Source organism: Myxine glutinosa, chromosome 1, assembly GCF_964187855.1.
Source record: "Myxine glutinosa chromosome 1, kmMyxGlut1.1, whole genome shotgun sequence".
Lineage (NCBI taxonomy): Eukaryota > Metazoa > Chordata > Myxini > Myxiniformes > Myxinidae > Myxine > Myxine glutinosa.
The window spans coordinates 289594412-289616389 of NC_136261.1; the positions used below are offsets into that span (position 1 = coordinate 289594412).

Here is a 21978-nt window from a genome sequence, read left to right on the forward strand (position 1 = left end):
GGTTAGTCGGGGTAACTGTACGACCGCGGGGCCATACGCTCGGCAAACCAACATCCTTATCCGCGGGCCGTAACAATTGGTGTCAGGAGTGTCGGATTCGGACCTGGGACTAAATTTATTTAGCCCAAATTTTGGAACACCAATTGTACTATTGGCGGTAACAATTGGTGTCGGGAGCGGGAACGGATTGGGTTGGTTTTTGGTTGGTTATATATTGGTTGGTTGGTTATATAGTTAACTATATTGGTTGGTTATATAGGGTTGGTTTTCTAAGGCTGTAGGCCGCACCTCATTTTGTCGAATAAAGTGGTATTCGGGTGGTTCCGGTATTTGGGACCGCAGGGACGGAAAGTGCAGGTACGGGGTGCTTGGCACTCCCCAGCCGGCCCGCTCTGAAGGTTCGGATCGGGACACCGGGATTCATTCCGGTCGCCCGGTCGGCCCGGATGTGGGGGTGCGGGGCCTGTCACGGAACGTCAAAACAAACGGCCTGCCGGGGCCGCCCAAAAGTCGGGCGTGAGGGGCGCGTCCACTAATGGAACGCCTCTCGCTTCCCAGATCGAGGGCCACGTGGTCAGGAGAACCTCGTCCCTTCTGGTTGTCCTGCCGTCCCACCGGGAGCGCTGGCAGGGTGTACTTCAAACTAAGCTTAAGTGTCAAGTGTTAAGTTCCTCCTTGCCCTCGCAAGGGAAAGGCTAGGGTCAAGCTCTTCCAAATTTCCAAACACTAGAAATCGGACGTCTCAAATTAATTAATTATTTGTTAATACATCTCAGTCGCCCGCGACCTCTCTAGCGCGGGCGTCGAACCAGTTCATTTCCGGGCGACCGGGCCGAGTATCGGCCCGGCCGTGGCCGAAGCCGTTGATTCCACCGTAGCACGCTAACGCGTAGGCTCGCGCGTCCCCGGTCCGCCGGGGCTCCGCGGGTGTCCTACCGTGCCCGGCACTGCTGATCTCTCAAACTTCCGGGAGTAGGTGCCGGTGCCCGGGGACGGAGTTCGCTGTCTAAACATGGTAGCGCTAGGCCAGTGGGACCGCCGGGACCCACGTGCACTCACAAGTTGTTCTGCGCGTGGGCGGCAGTATCAGACCGGGGCGCCCAAACGCTCCCCGGCTAAAGTTCATCCTGAAAGCGCCCACATTGTGCGGACAAACCAAGTCAAGGGCCACGTGGTCAGGAGAACCTCGTCCCTTCCGGTCACACTGTGCCTATCGGCCGGCCTCGAAGACCGAAATTGTGACGGTGTCACCCGAAATGACGGTAACATGACAGTAACACCGAAATGACGGTAACACCAACCCTATATAGCCTGGTTGGCTGGTGGCCCTTACCGTCATCGCCTCTGACGTGCTGCTTGACGCCGCCCCTCCTCGACCCCCGCGCTCGTCCCTCTTCTTAGGCCTACCTCGTGTTACTTGACTAGTTTCGAGCAAACAAAGGGCAGTGAAACACACGGAGGGATCAGCCAAAATGGGGCGCGGGATCAAGTATGCCCATAGATGGAATTGGGAGGGTGGCCGCAAAATGAAAGGACCTAAGCTCATTTATTTACACAACGCAGATATTACTAGGGAAATGGCCTACTCTTACACATACTATGACATAACTAATACTCTAAGTGGGCCTAGGTGTTGATTGTGGACGAACTATGGGGGGGGGGGGGGGCAAACCTTTAACCTTAAATGATGTCATATGTACAAACCTCAAAACCGTATCAATATACAGACTTGGCATTTAATATGGAATATTTTTTTTCTGGAGGTGAACTTACTTTTCAAGATGTCTCAGAACCAAAAGTTCATTGGAATTATGTTGAAATTATTCTAGATTTTGTTAATGTGACCTTTAAAAGAAACAAAAACCACATTTGACATTTCAAAACAAATGAATTGATCCTTGAAAGTGATGCAAACTGATATCGAACTCAATTCATGGACAGTACTGTGTTAAACTTCTGTACGTTTTCCAGAAGTATCTCTTTATTTTGCACATTAGCCAAAAAATTTTTTAACAAAAGCAAAAGTTAAATTACGACTGGGATTACGGACAGTAAAATTACAGTTCAGTACTTCGTGTAACCCCCACGAGCATTCAGGAGAACACGTACACGTCGAGGCATGCTGTTCACGAGATTTGCCAAGGTTTGGACAGTAATCGCTTGCCATGCAGTGACAATAGCCTGCTGCAATTCACGCACAGAAGTCGGCTGCTGGTCCAAGTGGTCGATTTGACGCGTTAATTCTGCCCACAAGTTCTCTATCGGATTCATATCCGGGGACATGGCAGGCCACTCCATATGCTCTACACCACGGTCAGCAAGAAAGTGTTGGATCATGCGAGCACGATGAGGCCGTGCATTGTCATCTTGGAAGACAAAGTTTCATCGAAAGGCTGCATGAGCAAATGGAAGCAATGTTTCTTCCAGAATGGCGCTGTACTTGAACTGGTTCAGGTTTCCATTCAGAACAACCAGGTCAGTTTTGCCCCCTGCATGAAAAGCAGCCCAAACGGTCACCCCACCACCTCCAGCTTGGACTCTTGGCACTATACAATCTTTGTTGTAGGCTTCATGCACTTGTCTGTGCACTCGGACACGGCCATCTTGACGATAGACCAGAAATCTAGACTCGTCACTGAAGATCACGTGATTCCAGTGTCCTGGCTGCCATTGACGGTGCTCTCTGGCCCACTGCAATCGGCGCTGGTGGTGTTGTCTGGTCAGGCGTGGCTTTCTCAGGGGATGCCTGGCACGATAGCCTGCTTGAACCAGTCGTTGGTTGAATAGCTTTCTGGATACAGGCACATTTGTCAGTTGCTGCCACTCAGCCCCAAGCCGATTAGCTGACTTGGTACAGCCATTGCGGACTAACCGGTGCAGCTGGCGATCATCCCTCCTTGTGGTTCTACGGGGACGTCCTGGCCTCGGTATTGGAGTCGGGACACCCCTCTGAGCATTTCGTTTCAGGATCTTTGACACCTGACCTTGAGTGATGCCATACTGCCGAGCAATAGCACGCTGTTTCATGCCGTAATTTCGTAAAGCCACCACTCCATGACAAACAGCATTGTCGAGTTGACGGACCATCTCCAGAGGAAGCGGAAATAACTTTTGGAGACGTGCAGCAGTTGTTTTCCACTAATACAGAACGCAACAACCCTTGTATACCCGACTGTGAAGCCAATCATCAAATGCGCCTGTCCGTACATTTTGCCACGCCACCTGTGATATAATCCTGTTCTTGACTTCTTGCTGCGACAGACAATCAGTGACATGGTTCTTTTAACAAATAAATCACCAAAGTGTAAAAGAAACTCACCAGATTGATATACTGAGTTAAGAAAGTAAACCCAAGTCAAGAAAAAAAAAAAAATCCATATTAAATGCCAAGTCTGTGTGTGTGTATATATATATATATATATATATATATATATATATATATATATCACTCTAACCCCCGCTCTAGCAGGGAAAATGGCCTTAAAACGATCATTCATTCCTTCGTTCTTTCATTACCCCAACATTCATAACAATACATAATGATCCACTGGTCCATTACTTATTCATAAATGACGTACACATCATTGACACGGTAATTCACGGCATACATCATGCACTCTATCTTTACAAATTATGGCAATCGTATGATAGAGAATTTGTTTGATAAAGAGTAAAAAGTGGTTCAGTTTTGACCTTCATTTGCATTATTATTGCAGGATAATTTCTAAAGACAATAGTCGATGACCATCAACTTCATTAAGTATTAATCACAGCTAGCAGGCGAGTGCTCGGCTAGCTAGCTCAGTAAATATTATAGCTCAGTAAAAAGCTAGCCGTGCCCAATATTGGCACACGATGCCAAGTCATAATCAGTTTCAACATCTACCGGTAATCGGCACAGACCTCTCCAACCTCCCCCCGTCCGCCTCCCCGTAGCGAGCAGCTGTTGCTGATCTCACTCACAGGACGACGGCAATAGTAGTGCCAATAATCACCTTTAATGGCATCAATTGGGGAGTTTTGCAGTTTTGAGATGGAAGAACAATGGGGTGGATTCAGGTGAGGGAAAGTACCGCCATCGCGGATCACCGTACACCATTATCGCCGCCGCGGATCACCGTATACCAGTATCGCCACCATTGATGACCGTACACCAGTATCGCCGCCGCAGATCACCGCACCAGTATCGTCATACTGGTAGAGGATAACCGTACTAGTATCACTATTGCGGATCGCTGCACCGGTAATCAGCACAGGCCAGCATCACTTTCGTCGATCACCGTACCGGTAATCAGCACAGGCCAGTATCACATTCGCGGATCGCTGTACCGGTAATCTGATTCATAGAAAATGAATTGCTTTAAAAACAGCCGCGAGGACAAATAAAAACGTGATTGACCAAACGGTGCTCGGGTGCTGAGGGATAAAAGTTGAAACCAACTACTTGCTTCCTGGGTACGTTTTGAGGTCATAGTAAACACCACCTGGAGAAGTTCGGAGAAGTCCAGAGACACGCTTTTAGCAAATGAATACTTTTTTTTTCAGCAGTCATAACTGCTGTTAAGCTCAATTTCTGCAGTTTAAATTTTTTTTTTTTATTCGGTTCAGGTTAATAGCATGTAGAGCGTGTCTCATTTTAGTTGTTAATTGTGGAAATAAATTAAGTAAAGTTAGGAACACCACCCGGAGGAAAGGACAATATCAGTATATCAATATGAAAAATTATACCGACATAACTGGTATAATCGATATATCTCCAGACCCAAGTTTCATCCCTTACAGATCCTTTTGGACCCTTTAGACCTTTGCACACCTTAGACCATTTATACCTGTGGACATTTAGACATCTTTATATGCACAATACACAATCTATTCTATGGTGTCTTCTTGCAATACACCATATGCAGTCTCATTCTATTTTCAGCAAGTAATGTGCAAACTCCACCCACCCTGATGGTGGTAATCAGTTTGAACATAATTTGCATATTAGGTCAACGAATTGGTTCACCAATCCAAACCGCAGAGCCCATAAATTGAGGTCAAAGGGTTAAAGGTCAAGATAACATTAAATCACCAACTTTCATACTGTTGACTTGAGATTTTAAAAGAATTTGCATGTTGTTCACGGAATTGGTTCACCAAAAATCAGAATGATCTTCAGCCATTTTAACATGTCAACGGTTTCCATGACAACAATTTCACCCCATTATTATGAAATGAGATTTATTTTGCGATTTTATTATTGCCAAGCCTCAAGTTTTTCAAGCTATCAGATTGAAACTTACACAGCTTATTTGTACGCATGCATAGTATGTCAAAGTTATCAATGACATCTGATACATGTAAAACACCTATTAAGCCACAGTTAGTAAATTTCCCAAACAAATGTGTTATGCGCAACATTCCATCATGTAAAACACTCGATAGGTTAAATTTTCGAAAGTACTGTTTCCATGGCAACTATTCCTCATTTGCATTTCGCAAGTACAGTATCATGCTAAGCACGATATCTTTCTTGTTTCATCCTTTTATACAAGATATAGAAGGAAACATATACAGCAGGCCTTTAGGCCCATCATGCCGGTGCTTCATGCACATCCTGCTAAATCAAATTTATTAATCTTGCTTATCTTTATACCAACCTCAATGTTGCCATAACCTCAATCTAATTTGATTTCAATATCTCATTACAATTAATTTAACACTGTCTCCCAAAGTCTGGAATCTGAAGCTCTCAACACAACTGAAATTTGCCATAATGAGGCTGAAGTGCAAGGCATGTTGCTCTCATCACAGGCAGGTAGGTAGGTAGGTATGTAGGTAGGTTAACCTTATGTCGATATCTAGTTCCGTCAAGTCGTGGCCAACGTCTGTTTACATTCATGATCAGATTACTCCAAACATCCCTATCCTGCATTGCTACCTGAATCTCTGGCAGAGATAGTTTGGTTTAGCCTTTGGCTTTATCTCATCCATCCAATACATATAAGATCTGCATTTTTCTTTTTCCTTCATACAGTCCCAGCATGGTTGATTTCTCCAGACTTCCAATTTCTGCATGCATGATGCATCCAAAGTATGACAGTTTTTGTTTCAGGATTAGCACTTCTGATGTACATGGTGGTATAATTTGTTCAAGCACAGATTTCGGTGTTAAAAATTACTTGGACTATGAGAACAATAGTCTCCAACACAATGTTTGAAAACTGTCAATGTTGTTTTTTTATTTTTTCACTGTCTGCGACTCACATCCATGTATTGCAACTGAAAATACCAGTGTTCACCAGCCTCCTCTTGGTTTGTATCGTCACATCTGTCTTTCCAGGTCTCTGTCAATCTTTACATTGCTGTTCTAGATAACGCTAACCGTCTATCAATTTCTCCTCTACTCACATCAATCTGAGAACCCAGTAATATAAAACTTCCCATTATTTCCACCTGATCATCGCCCAATCTGAACACCTCGATCTTCTCCATTCACAAGATTATTTGTCTTTTTTATGTTTAAACAAAGACCAGCTTTTTCACTTTCCTTCTTCAGTCTGCAGCAGTTTCATCAAGCCCTCTTTACTTTCTGCCAACAGAGTGTCATCATCAGTATACCTTCGATTGTTGATACATCTTACTCCAATCCTTTGTCATCCAGGTTTGATTTCCTCATGATGTACTCACGATACAGATTGAACAACTAAGGGGAGAGATTGCACTCCTGTCTGACCCCTTTCTCGATTCCACCATTCTGTCTCTCCATACTCTTCTTACTGTAGCTTCCTGTTTGGTGTACAGGCTTCTTAACAGACATATCTTATCAGACATTGTGCAGGCAAAGCTCACAATTCACTGTTTAAATTAGCTAGATTTTGGCCTCAATTTTTTTTTAGGGGGGCCCTACCTCCACCGAGCGCCCAATGTTGCATCACCATTTCACATTGGGTGGTTAAAATAGTTCAGAGCTTTTTGGCTCTGAGCGAAACTAAGAGTGCAACACAATCAACCTTTTTAAAGTCCATGAAATAATTTAATTTGATAGATTAACCTAAACTTTTTCCCGTCACCGGGGACAGACACTTTTGCTTTTAATCTGTAAAACAGAGATAAACCTTCCTTTGATGCTTTTTCCATGATCCACCTCAGATTTGCGATTTGATCTCCAGTACCTCTTCCTCTTCTAAAATCTGCTTGCTCAACAGGCATTTCTCCCTTTATGAAGTATTCTATTCTGCGTTTAACGATGTTGAGTAATATCTTGCTAGTTCGTGAAATCAAGGCAATAGTTCGGTTATTTGAGCATTCTCTTTCATCCCCTTTTTGACAATGGTATGTAGACAAACTGCTTCTACCTTTTAGGCCATACAATCTTACTCCAATTTTTTGTATAGATAGCTGTTAAAATTTTGATTGCTTCCTCGTTAACTACCTCAAAGAGTCATATTGGAATTCAATCGGCACCTGGTACTTCCCATTTGCCAAGTCTATCAGGGCTGCTCACATTATCTCACATTATCCTCACATTATCTCAGGTATTATCAGGGTACAAGCATACCTCACATTATCACTGCTGGTTCTTCCTCATATTCCATTTCATCCAAGGTTGCCATCATACACCTATCTTGTTTATATAGACTTTTGGTAAACTCATTCAGTCTTTCATTCACCTGTGTTCCTTCCAAGGTCCTTTTCTGTTCTACACCTAAAAACTGCAATCAGAGGCCTAAACTTCCCTGTGATCTTTCTAAACTGTTTTAAAAGATCCATTGCTTTTTTTAACTACTGTTGGAACTTTCCTATCTATTGTCAATTTCATAGGCAATCAACCTGCTTTTTTTTAAACCACCTCTCTATTGGTATACTTACCTCTACTCTATCTAAGCCCCCTAATCCTAACTCAAGGATGCATGGGTTCTCCCAGAAATCCCTTCCTGGTTAAACCCCCAAAAAACCAAGATTACTACTCGATTCCACCATTCTGTTTTTCTCGATCTGTTTTTCTCGACTCTCGATACATCCATATTTTTTATTCTTTACTCCCATTTGTATAACCCCCTTCTGGAGGCAGTTCAATCACACTCATCCCTCCAAGGTTTCAAACAAGCAGTAATTCCATCTCATTTTTTCCCCCATCCCAATCAGGGATCTTTTCTACTCCCATTAACCATGCAGAACCCAACTCTTATGCTTTCAGGAAACCGTGCTTCCTCCTTCCTCTCGATCTCCTCTTGTCCTGTTCATTCATTCTCTTGCTTGTATTCAACTTTAACCCCCACTGTCAGTACATTGACTTTTTACATCACCTCACTCTTCAATGAGCTGACAAATAGATTTTAAAAACAAATAAATAAAATCTATGCTTGACATGCCCACAAAAGCATGTCCATTACATAATGTGAAAACATGAAACAAAATGTGAATCATCTTAAACAACCAGCAAAATGATTGCTGCATAAATAACAATACAAGCCACAACTTTATGATGACATCACATTTATCTAACCTGCAGGGTCAGTATCTCATTATTCTCAGTTCCATGCTCCGATTCTGCCTTGCTGTCTGCAGATGGTGAAGCTTTCGGGGTCGATTTGCGAACTCCTAAAAATCAACAACACAATTTAAACTAGGATATTAAAATACAACCAAAAACAAAGACATACGTACAAGTCAAAAGCTTTCATTTGTGTCAAAATGTATTTTTTTTTCTTACGGGACAATGGAGGAACAGGCCGACTCAATTTGTTTTTAATGGCACGAGGAAGTAACCGAGGAACACCAAGCTGCAGAAACAAAAACAAAATTCCTTTAATTCCAAAGTTTATAAAGGCCACCAGTAAAATAGTTTTACGTGGGTTTTGCAATTCAATATGTACAACTCATGCACCTCACAGTTAGCCAGACTACACGTGTCAGTCAGTCATACTTGATAGTAGCTCTGGCAAGTCCCTCAGTGTTTCTTACTTGTGAAATGCCAATGATAGTTTTTAGAAAATCCACATGGGCTAAATATAAAGTCAACAACAACTCTGAAGAGGAGTGCAAGTTTCATAGAGAAGGGAAACTAATGAAAACAAGTGCTGGAACGGTGACAAAATGCTGATCAAAACCACAGTTCTGGAGCACTGCCAAATCCAAAGTTACAGAATCACGAAGCACAAATTCCTGCGAAGCCGGCTCTGTCGTCAACGAGCAGGTAGACAAGCAAAGGTTTTGTTTTCTATTTGAGCAAAAGTGGGTCACTTTCTCTTTAAAGTGTTTATTCAAAATTAATTAAACATAAAGGTTTTATTTTGTAGATTCAACACAAGTTTGGTTTTGGCCAGTACCGTTGTTACACAGGCTATGCCAACAGATAAGATTTTTTTCCAATTAATAAGTACCGTACTACAGAATGTGGATGTTTAGTGAGTAAAAATTACAACTAATTGCTGCATGAATTTTAAAAAAAGAAAAAGAAAAAAAAGGGAATAGATAACATAATATGGATACAATATGAGATCGATGGGTTAAAATTATTTTAAGGGGTCCAAGCGTCCTTGTACAACGACAACAGAAACCAATTCCTGTTGATATTGGCTACATAGTTATTTTTCAAGAAAGAACTGGGCTTGCATAATCTTTAACTTGGAAACTTGTTTAACACTTCAAACAAGGCCTTGTGGATCCTGAGCAAATGCTGCAACACGATCGGTTAAAACTCATCAATTTTGATTTTACTGGTCATCAACATGACATCCTGGATAAAAATCTAAGAGCTTGCCTATTTATGCTGTAGTGTTTGAAATCATTGTACTGAACCAATTTGCTCTGAATGGTGCTCCAGCCTCCTTGACCAGAAACGGAGGTATAGTGGTATGGACACTGAATTGGCATCCCAAAGGATGTGGGTTAAAAACTGGGCGAAGGCAGTCGTATTAACGATGGGGATTCTAAACCTTTGCAGATAGAGCTAGTCGTCTCAGGAAAATCATTATCGCAACACCAAACTCAGCCAACACAAATGTTTCGAGTTAGTCTCACACTTCATGGTAGAATTTAAGCCAATCGGGGACGAGTACAAATATTCTTCCGATGAAAAAGGCAAAACCCGCGACACTGCCTCCCCCCTTCCTCCCCCACAACAAAGTAAAAAAAAATATATATATATAAATGCAGAAACAACAAAAACGCACCACAGACCAATGAAGGTAGAGCCAAGACTGGCAAAACATTGCATGGACGTTGTGAAATATGTTTGATTTTATTAACAATTGGTTTCCATGAAATGGATGCAAAATTTTTAACATGTAGAGTCTGAGCTGCCCATCATTCGTAGCACCTGTATACATACGGCCCTTCTCTGATATTGCCACCCGTAAAGAATGGTGATAAACAGCCGAAGTGGTGAGGATCCTATGTTTACTGGGGTAGTATCGGGTACAGGTTCGTGAGCAAATGGTACAAGTGTGGAAAGAACAGCAACTTGACAACATGAGGCTGGAAGACATTAGAACAGTGTGGGATCAACTAACTTAGCACATTTCCTTCCAAGTTTCCAGTTTTTCCTTCCTGAGAGGTTGCTTCTGCATCCATCTTGGCTTCCCCATGCATTCTCCCCTAACCCTCATTTGTCTAGGTATCCCTCTATTTTGACCTTCAATTCTGCTATTGGTGTTTCCTCCCTCTTTTGACTGTTTCCTTTTTACCTCCGTCACCGAAGGTGGATGGAGGTTATGTTTTCACCCCTGTCTGGTTGTTTGCCTGGTGTGGATGGATTTGAATGAAATTTGGCGGAGAGGTAGGGTATGTGACAATGACGAAATGATTAGACTTTGGTGAAGATCCAGATTCGGATCCGACTCGTATAATTTTTAAAGTGATGCTTCACCATTGGTAGATAGGGCCAAAAACGACATATAGCAAGATATCCCAAAAAGTGGTGCACGAAATTGGACGAAACTTGGTCGAGAGGTTGGGTGTGTGAAAAAAAAAAAATAAACGACTCGATTTGGGTGAAGATCTAAATATGGATTCGGATACGAGTTATTTGATTTTTAAGTTATTCTTCACCATTGAGCGATAGGGCTAAAATCGATATATAACATGATATTTCAAAAAAGTTGTGGATGAGTTATAAATAAACTTGGTGGACGAGTTGGTTAGGTGATAAGAACAAGCCGATTTGATTTTGGGTCAGGTCCAAATCCAGATCTGGCCAATCAGCGGATACAAAACAAACTGTTTAGCCTGGCGGAGGTATGCGCTCTACTGAGTGCCATTCTAGTTTCTTCTGTTGTGCCCTAATCCGTTCAGTGTTCCAGCTCTTCCACAAGCCTGGACGTTGTATGCAGAAGAAAAAAAAAAAATTGACCACATTGTTCACATGTTTCATGTGAATGGCTTTCTTCGGATATGGAGTGCAAACAACACACAATATATGTAGATTAAAATGGTGAAAATTTTACGAGCATGTTTAAAACAGTCGTCAAAATTAAAGGATGGAGGCCATAAAAGGCGTAGGCAAACTGGAGTGCAATAAGATGATGTTCTCACAGTCATTCCCGCTGTGGCGGCAGTAAACCGTTATTTTTTTTACTCACCCCCCATCCCTATTCCTATCCCTCTCCAGTAGGAAACAGACCCAAAAGCTGCACCACAAGCTCACGCTGAAACGTGCAATCAGATGAAAATTTGTCAAATTCGAAGTAGGGGGTCATGTCAATTACATAAGAGATCTATGACACACCAATGATCTACGACAATGTCAATTACATAAGAGGACATCAAAAGGAAAACACTCAAGTGATTACATCATTTCAGCAAATGCAATTATGACCAGGAATAGATAAGCTTGATTTGCTGGTCTTAAACAAACTATTTTAAGCTGATGGCAGAAAAACTGAATGTGACAAAAAAAATAAAAATAAACACAAGTGGCATCAATTTAGGATGAAATGAAAAAAGGAGAGATTACTTGAAATGTCATTATTATCACTGCTTAAAGAGACCCAAACCTCACTCGAAGGATCAAAGCAATAAGTCACATCCCTGGTGCGTGGTCCACTCAGAGTCAGTAGGTGCTCAATTTTTTTCTTATCCTCGATATCCCTACAGGAAAAAAAAAAAAAAAAAGAGACAAGAGCAGTCCATATAAAAGGGCAGTGTGCCGTAGCGTTGAGTTCAGCATTTGTCTAGCTCTATTTGTTATAAATGGGAAGCTCATGTAACAAAAGAACATTGTCGAAGATTTTAATCCATGCGTACAGGCAGACACACACACAAACAGACACACTGACATTGTTTTTACTCAGTAAGGATGTTACAAAGGAGAAATGTATTTTAATTGGATAATCATAAAGGTGATTGATATAATTATTGGAGAGTATTTAGTTTAGTACAGCGGATAAGCTCTCATATTTTAACAAATTGTGCATTTTTTGAGAAAAGCATGAAATTTCTAGCATAGTTAGTATATACCATAAGGTTTATTTTCAGATGTGGAGGGAAGTCAGATTTGACCTCTGAGGACCGTGAGAGGTCAAATCCAAAATGGCCGCCAGTCCACCGGGTCTAATGTTCTAATGCGCTTAATTTTGGAACCAAACAGTGTAGAAAAACATTATAGGTGTCATTTCCAACTAAATTGGGGATGCCCATTCATTTGGTGATACTTTTGAGATCGCCAGAACCCAAGGACATGCATTTAGGTCAAGGTCAAATTACGTTAAATATCTATTTTTATGATACTGCAGTTGGAACTGCTATTGGAAAAAGTTCATTTGAACTTTTAAAACTTTATTTTTTTCAGGTACAGGGAGGGATAGGTACAGAACACCCAAAGACCAGAAATGATGAAAAAAAGTGTTTACACTGCAAGGAATGATGCAATAACTTCTGAAAAAATAACTGTAGTTAACCAAGTATGTCCACAAAAGCTTCCATTAAATCAAGTTAATGTCAAGTATATGTCCACAAAGTATATGTCCACAAAAGCTTCCAACTTCTTTCACTCACTCACCGCAGGCAGGTAGGTGGTCTTTCTGTCTTCTACCGACTCCTCTCCGGCCTTGCTCCCCCAGCTCTCTCTGTGCTCTGTCCCCCAAATATTCCTACAGGTCGCACAAGATCTGCCAGCAAGCCTCTGATGGTTAAACTGCCAAAATCTCGACTCTCTGCTCACCTTCACTCCTCTTTTCTCCCGCCTCTGGAACAAACTCCCACACTCCCTTCAATCCCACTCCTCCCTCCAGGTCTTTAAAACAGCTGTTCACCACCAACTCTTATCTTCCCCCATCCAAAACCTTGATGTTTTCTACCCCTGCTAATTCACCCCAGATCCACCTTGTTTGAAATTCCAACTTCTTTCCTGGAAGTCCTGGCAGTGTCCATATGTTTTATACCTCTCCCACCGCCCCCTTCCCATGCCGCCCCCCCCCCCCAAAGCCCTCGCCCTCTCTCAGATCTCTCGATGTCTCCATGTCTCTCGGTCCCTGCTCTCAAATGTTGTGTTTGTGTCCTTCCCCCTCTCTCCCCATCTTGTCTACCGCTCCCGATGTTATATGTTTTATGTGTCGGTTTGTCTTTCTGTGTGATTAATGTTCGCTCTTTCACGAGCCTCGATCCTGTATACAAAAAAAAAAAGAAAAAAAAGAAAAAAAAAGTGCAATGATGAAAATTGGTAATGATCTAAATCTAACAGTCTCCAGAACAGAAGCACAGTGCAGTGCACTTGAGTGCAGCTTTGGCACTTGCAGCGTCCAGTGCACCCTTTCTTGCAGTCACAGTGGATCGATTTTGGCACGATTTTGATGCTTCAGGGAGAGTGCTCCAAAGAGGCTGCCACCCAGTTGTCTCCTTTGTCCAGCCCCAGTCAGATGGGTCTGGCATCTCTGGATCCATGACCAATGCCTGGTTCCAACAGTTGGCCTGGTAGCAAGTGTGCTTGATGTGCTGCTTGAGTGCTACCTGGGTTGGAGGAATGTTCTCTAGAGTTCTACACTTCTGTGTGAAGAGCTGTTTCCTGGCATCATTCACTTCCGTGCTCTCACTGGTTCGGTCGTACATCAGCACCACAAATCGCTCCAGCAGTAACATTGAGCCTTCACTGACCTCACTTGGCATGCCCAGGAGTTCATTGAAAGCATCATTCACCTCTGGGAAAGACTTCCAAGTTTCCCAGGCAGTCTTCTTTCCTCTGCCAGCGAATGCAGATACAGTATCACACCCGGTGAAAGCGTGAAAGATTGGGAGAGTCAGGCAGTCAGACACTGTGTTGGAATCAATGTGGCAACCATTTCGTGAACAGCTATGTACCGAAAGCTTGACCCGACGCCGACACCAAAGGCAACCCACAGCTCATCAGGAGCATCCCCTATTTCGTTGGAAATGACACCTATAATGTTTTTCTACACTATTTGGTTCCAAAATTAAGCGCGTTTGAACATTAGACTCGGTGGACTTGCGGCCATTTTGGATTTGACCTATCAACGGTCCTCAGAGGTCAAATCTGACTTCCCTCCACATCTGAAAATAAACCTTATGGTATGCACTAACTATGTTAAAAATTTCATGCTTTTCTCATAAAATGCACAATTGTTGTTGTTATCCGCTGTACTAGTTCATGAATTCTGCTCTGAGAGTGTTGTGCCCCAGCCATGCTGTTGGTGAGATGGCAGGGTGGGGTGAAGGCCAGCCAACTTCTCACTTGGAGTGTTTGCAGGAGATGTCTGGAGCACAGCGGCCTCTGTTTTGAATTGATGAATGCAAACACCTTTAGACCCACATCTCACAAATGTTACATCTTAAATGCTAAACGGAATACTGTACCGTTTTAAATAGTTGTGAATTAGAATTCAAATGTTGGCAAATTAGTTAATTGTATTGTGGTTAATAAAAATGTTCTTGAAACTAAATATATGAATGTCCATACAAAGGTCAAAACGCCCGTCAACATGCCTGCAAAATCCCTATCGCTTGTACGTGACACAACCTTTGGACCACTGCGGCATAATTCAAAACATTAAATCGGCATCGATGAGATAATCGGCCGTGTTCGAGACTATAAAATTGAGATCACTGAAAGAGACCGAGAGAGGTCTGGCCTAAATGATCTTACCGTTCTGTATTTTGATGTTCCTTTGATATACGTTTGAATAGGTACTCCAAGTAACTTTGTATTTTGGTATGTTCCTTGTGTATAAAAGTCAAACTCCCTCTCCTGAGCATTAAAAAATATTCTTCAATGTAATCCCACACAGAGAACAATCGATTATTTCATTACAATTGTGTTGACCTAATAATAATGATCTAAATTAATCCTCGTCAACATCCATTATATCAAGTGCAATATAAATTTAAATAACTGGTGGCACCACAAGTCTTCATTAAATGTTTCAAACTCTTATCGATCTACGGAGATCAAAATATTAATTGAAACAATTATGCATGACAGACCTTGTTCTACATGAAGATTGAATAACTGTAAGGAAATTAAACCCTAAAATCAGTCACTGTTCGAGTAGAAAAGGTGCTCGACATGTGTTGGATGGTAGAAGCACGAAATCAAGTTAAATACAGTATTTGTTTTAAGGACTGATAATTAATTTCCATCAATGCAAGTACACAAAGACAATAGCACACAAAACCATTGCCAAACATGCACGACAGACCCACACAGGTACATATTTTTTCTTTTTATGCCTCCACCCCTGAAGGTGGCCAGAGGCATGAGGTTTTCGGGGTGTCCGTCCATCACTCCGTACTTATGGGCTGAACCTAGTTTTTCTCTGCAACCACATGGCTGATTGAGATGAAACTTTCAGGGTAGGAGTGAGACCTATGCAGAATGTTTTTATGATAACTGACGTCATAGGTCACGTTGTATGGCAGCCATCTTGGATTGAATGCAAAGAATTAAAAAAATATTTCTCGGAAAACACTGAAATGAAAAATTTGAAACTTGGCACATTGTAAAGTACTCCCAATGGGGAAGAAAAGCATGATAATGATGGCATCATAGGTGATGTGGTATACCAGCCAAAATGTTTTAATTGAATTCCTTATCCTAAAAATCTGAAATTGCATGCACATGATATATGACCCATTTGTATTGAAATATTAAATTACTTGTAAAATTACTACATTTCATTGAAAAAATAATTACGACATTTCTGCATGCACATGATCTATGACCCATTTGTATTGAAATATTAAATTTATGACATCATAGGTCACATGGTTTGGCAGCCATATTGGATTTAACCTAAAACCTTAAAAATACATTTTCTCCCAAACTACCAAATCGATTGCCTCAAAACTTTACATGTGTCTTTCTTAGCTCTTTCACGAGCCTCGATTCAGTATACAAAAATAAAAAAAATAAAAAATGTGCCATTAAAAGATGACCACGAAAACGTCATTGGTCACATGGTGTGGCAGCCATATTGGATTAAAGGAAAATATAAAATAATTATATCTCTTAAACCGCTTACCCTATCGATGCGAAATTTTACAAATATCATCTAACACCATTGTTGCATATTGTTTGAAAATGATGTCGTGGGTCATGTGGTTTGGCAGCCATCTTGAATAGAAAAAAACGAACCTTATCCGATCCACACGAAACTTCACAAATGTGATCCCGGACACATACATATGCAGAGTGTACATTTTAAAGGTCATATGCCACGTGGTGTGGCAGCCATATTAGCTTGAAAGCCAATATTTTTTTAAATCCCATCTCTGAAACCACTTCACCTATCGATGTGAAACCTGTCATGGCTGGTGAAAATGTGATACTTGAAAACAGCTGAAGGGATTTAAATCAAACTTGTTTATTTTTAGGACAGTGAATGAGGCATCTACCCATTGTGGGACTATGCGGAGGCATATTGGGGACACAGTCACATTGCTTTAGTCCACCTAACTTTTGAGGTAAAGCAGGGATTTAAGTGCAATTTGTGTTTTCCGTCATCTAAAACCGGGAAGGGCTTTCTTTTCCAATTAAAATTGAAATTAGCCTGCACTTGTTTTGTACGTCTTGCTTTTAAATACAAAGAACAGCATTTTGTAGAGTGCATACATCCGCCAGGCTGAACAGTTTACGTTTTGTATCCCACTGATAGGCTGGATCTGGATCTGGACCTGAACGAAAATCTCATCGCTTGTTCTTGTCACCTAACAACCTCATCCACCAAGTTTTGTCAGAATCCATCCACAACTTTTGAGGTATCATACTGTTGCGAATATGGAATTTGGCCTCCATATCCGCTTGTAAATATTCCCCTATTTTCTCCAATACTCCCCAACTTTCCCCAATCCCCCATTCCCTAGTCCCATTGCATGTAAATAACAATCAGTAGAGCCGACCTTCCCCTTATTCCCCCATTAAATGTCGTGCCCAGGTCCACCGCACCACACGTAGACAACTTTCGGACATCTTCCTAGTTATTCTTAGTCTATGTCAGTTAAGGCCTCGTCTCCATTAATTATGACTCTTCGTTGCACCAGAATGTGATTATATGGCACCAGTAGTGAGTTTAGGACCTTTCCCATACCTCCTCCCATCTTCTTCCCCGTCTACAACAACAGAGGGGCACGGCGCTGCGCGGGGGGGAGTGTGCGTCCTCCCACCGGCTCGGTTCGCCGCCATCGACAATGCGCTCCAGACGATGCGCTCCAGACCATGCGCTCCACGGGGTTACCACGAAGGGGCTCCTTGTCAAGGGCGGAGCCTGGTAAACCCCCCGCACGCACCCAATGAGAAGCAACGTGCCGATTCCACGAGGCGGAGCTAACGAGCCGAGGGCGTGTCACTCCCCGCCGGATATACGTGGCGACTGACCGGAGGTGACGTGAGATGCGCCCCCAGCTGAAGAGAAAGACGGACCTGCGAGCGCTGAAACAGATGCGCCCCCAGCTGGAGAAAGACGGACCTGCGAGCGCTGAAACAGATGCGCCCCCAGCTGGAGAAAGAAGGGCCTGCGAGCGCTGAAACAGATGCGCCTGAGTTTGGAGAGGCCTGAGAGAGACCCGCCTGAGAAAGAACGTCACCTCTGAGCGCTGCGACGAGACCTCCCCGCATCTCTGGACCGGACCGGGTCGATCCTGCCCTGAGCCCAGGAGAACCTGGAGCCATCGACAACCGCTTTCCTGCCATCAACCCCCGTGTGAGTCAGCCTTGTCCCGTTTACCTGTCGTCTGTCCGGGGATAATATAAGATTGTGTCTAAGTGCTCGTCTTTCTATGTTGTACCTCTCGTCCCTGTAATCTGACCTTCCGTAACGAATATAATCTCCTCCGGAGGTCTTGAGAACTGAACCCTGGGTGTCGTGTCATTTGAAACCCAGCCGTGTGTCCTTTTCCTTTATTGCCTTCATTGACCCAGCATCGCGCGACTAGTCAACGTTCGGGTATAATATCGAGTATAATCTTGTGCAGACGTGGTCATCCCAAAACCGCTCGGGGAATAACATCCAAGCCACGTCTGTAACAATTGGTGTCGAGGAGTGGAATTCGAACCCGGGACTAAATTTATTAGGCCCAAATTTGTAACAAGTATTAGTAGAATCGATTCGGAGCGCGTTTCCCGCGCGAAATTATAACGGCGAAATTTGAATTTGTTTTACGAAAATAAAAAAAATAAAAAAAAACCGAATTTTGAAAGTCGCGCTATGGCGGGTCAAGACAGCTGGGGTCCGGTAAAGGAGAGTGAGGTAGGGTCGATCCAGGACCAAATTGAGGGACAAGAGGAGAGCGAAGCAGTGAGGGCGGCAGGTTCGCAAAATAGCGCCGTCACGCACGAAGTAGCGGGCGCGCAAAATGGCGCGCTCGCTCACGTGGTTGAAGGGTCCCAAAATAGCGGCGCCGCGGAGGGCGAGCCTGCGGTGGCGGCTGGGGACGCTGGGCAAACCGGGTTTGACCTCAGATTATTCTTGACCCAACTGAATGCAAAAATGGATAGGATGGAGGGCCAAATGGGGGTAATGAGGGACGAAGCGAGGGGTACCGGTGAGGGATTAGACAAGAAATTAGAGGGGTTAGACAATGGGATAGAAGGGGTGAAACATGGGTTAATGGGGGTAGAAAACAGAATGGCCGCTCAAGAGAATCAGATAGAGGGAGTGAAACATGGGTTAACGGGGGTAGAAAACAGAATGGCCGCTCAAGAGAATCAAATGGAAGGGATGCAAAAAGGGTTAGAGGGGTTAGAAAACACCATGGAAGGCAAATTGAGGGACATGAGGGACCAAGCGGAAAGGGAAGTTAACCAAATGGGGCAGCAGATAGAGGGGGTCAGAATGGGGGTAGAAACCAAACTGGATGCTCACAGGGAGGAAATGGAGCAGATGAGGGTGGCATCTGGGCAGGAGATGCAAGTGATGGGAGAGGAGATCAGAAGAGGAGTGAGTGAGGAGGTCGGAGGAGTGCGCGAGGAGGTGAGGCACTGTAAGGAGCACATGGAGAAGGAGGTGAGAAAGGGGACTGTAAAATTGCAAGGGGGCATAGAGGACCTGACGCAGGAGGTGGAGCAGCTGACGGTGGGACAGACGGAGTTAGTGGAGCAGGTTCAAAGGAACACTGCGGTATTAGGAGGTTTAAAAGCGACACAAAACGACATAAAAAACGACCTGATAGCGACAAAGAGGGAATGTCAGATGGTACGTGAGGGACTGACAACGAGGTTGGACGAGGTGATAGAGGTAATGGAGACGAAGGACCGGCAGGTGAGGACGCACATGGAAACGGTCAAGGTAGCCTTGGAGGACGAGCTTGAGGAGACGTACCGGGGAATAAAAGAGGTGAAGCACAAATTAGAAGAAGTGGAAGAAGGGATGAGCGAAATTAAGAAGCGACGGAGAGGGGATAAGAAAGAGATAAAAGAGGAGATAAAAGAATTGGTCCAAAGTCTGTGTTTGGATCGTGATGATGTGCTCATTAACCGGATGAGGGATTCGCAGGTGATGGAGGAGAAGCGAAGAGGAAGAGGACCCGGTGTAAGTGGTGACCAATATGGTCGTGCGTATGATGCGCCAGGGGATTTAAGAAGCTTGGGGGTCGAGATGGACCCGGGTGTTCGTGAGAGGCCACTGGTGAAGTGTGCGACAGGTCTGGTGTGCGAAAAAGGAGGTGTGCGAGGAAGTCCGACTCTGGGGTGTGTGAGAAAAAAGTGCGTGCCAAGGAGTAGTGAGGGTGCTGGCGAGAGTGAGTCGGTCGTAGCGTGTGTGCGAGGGAGCACATGGAAGCGCGGTGTGGTAAGTGTTACAGAGGGTGTGATGGGAGAGTGTGCGCGAGAAAGGTGTGCGCGAGAAAGGTGTGTAACGGACGGGTGCATGAGGAAAGAGTGCGCTGTCAAAGGCAAGGAAGAATGCACACCTGTGGTGAGTGTTACAGAGGGTGTGACGGGAGAGTGTGCGCGAGAAAGGTGTGTGACGGACAGGTGCATGAGGAAAGAGTGCGCTGTCAAGAGTAAGGGTGAGTGCGCTGTCAAGAATGGAGGTGAGAGTAGTGAGAGTGACAAGGAGAGTGAGTTGGTTGTGACAGGTGAGCGAGGATGTACACCTGGGATGGAAGGATGCACACCTGGAATGGTAGAGCGTGAGTGGGAATGCACGCTGGAATTGGTAGTGAGGCACGTGGTTGGGTGTGCGAATGAGGGCACACCTGTGATTGTCACAGAGGAGGTGACCGAGGAGGGGGCGCGAAGCGGTGTATTGGTGAGGTGTGCGAGCAACGAATGTGTGCCAAAGTGTTCGGTGGTCAGGTGTGTGACCAAAGCTGTGAGTGGAATGAGGGTACCTGGGTGTGTAAGGAAAGGTACGAGGAGCATGGGCATGGCTGGATGTGTGAGCAAGGAACGGGCTGCGGGGTGTAAGCGTCCAGGTGAAGCATCGACGTTAAACGGGTTAGAGGTTAGAGCGACTTTTAGCCGAAGCGGGCCCTCGGTGCGTGCTGGGCCTCGCTTTGAACGGCTGCGTCCGTGCTCCACTAGGCGGAGCTGGCAGCCCGATAGAAAGGGTCGTCATGGCGACCACTTTTTGGTGAGACGTGCCGGCAGGTCGAGATCGGGGCATTGGATGGCTCCGTGCCGAGATGGTGCGTGGGATCTCGGCCCGGGTAAACCTCCTTCCCTGCACCGAATGCGGGACGCATCCAGCCGCTGGCACAAAACAACCAGCATCCATTGCTTGGCTTCACGAAGCCGGGCTTTGGACAGGGATTGGCGCACCGAGAGGTATTAGTGAGTAGACTGGGTGATGAGGTTAGTGTTTTGGACCCAAAATTAGAGAAAAACAAAATTTGATGATTGGCAAGGGATTGGCAGTAGTGATTGGCAGATGATGGGCAGTGATTGACAAATTTTTAATTTGTTGAAATTCGATGTGCAAAATTGGTAGTGAGAGACCCCCGATGTGGTGGGATGGCAAATCCACCATCCTTCCCATGTGGGGGGCAAAGGAGCAATAGATTATGGGGTGTATGGCAGTGAAAACTAGCCCGGGTGGGTTAGGTTATATTGATAGGGCCCTAGAAGATGACAGTAGGTAACGTTAAGTTTAGTTAGTGACTGATACCTGTAGTGGGGACGCAAGTAGATTAGTGTGGATGATAATGACGTGGGAGCGCAATAGTTTAAAGGGACGACTGGGAAGCGCAAGTTTCAGAAGGGAGTAGTTAGCTGAGATGATGCCGTGTTTGTGAGAATTGAACAGGTGTGATTGCACAGGTGTGCAACTGGACAGGTGTGTGGAGCAGTGTATGAGTAGTGAGTGTGTGGATCAGCGCGAATGCGCTTGGGGAGAGAAGGGTGCAGGTGGCACCAGGTGTGAGAGCACAGGTGTGCAGGTACAGGTGTGTGGAGAGAGTTGGAGTGAGTGGTACGGAGTGGTGTGCATGGTGCGAAGGTGTGGATGGGGGAAGAGTGGACCCCTTTCACGAGTACCCGGGGCGGGTAGTGTAAGTGTTAGGTAGAGGGTGCAGGTAAATTGTGGTTGGATATTGGCATTTGTGGTG

The 21978-nt window shown here is 44.2% G+C and overlaps 1 protein-coding gene across 2 annotated transcripts in view; it reads right to left on the reverse strand.

Annotated features, from left to right (window-relative positions):
* Positions 1-21978, reverse strand: part of CCDC77 (coiled-coil domain containing 77) — a 104123-nt gene that overhangs the window by 63856 nt on the left and 18289 nt on the right. For both annotated transcript variants that reach the window (XM_068134293.2, XM_068134302.2), the window contains 3 exons: positions 11982-12075; positions 8699-8768; positions 8492-8586 (listed from right to left, as the gene is read on the reverse strand). In XM_068134293.2, the coding sequence (XP_067990394.1) occupies positions 8492-8586; positions 8699-8768; positions 11982-12075 (259 nt within the window). The remainder of the gene's footprint in view (positions 1-8491; positions 8587-8698; positions 8769-11981; positions 12076-21978) is intronic.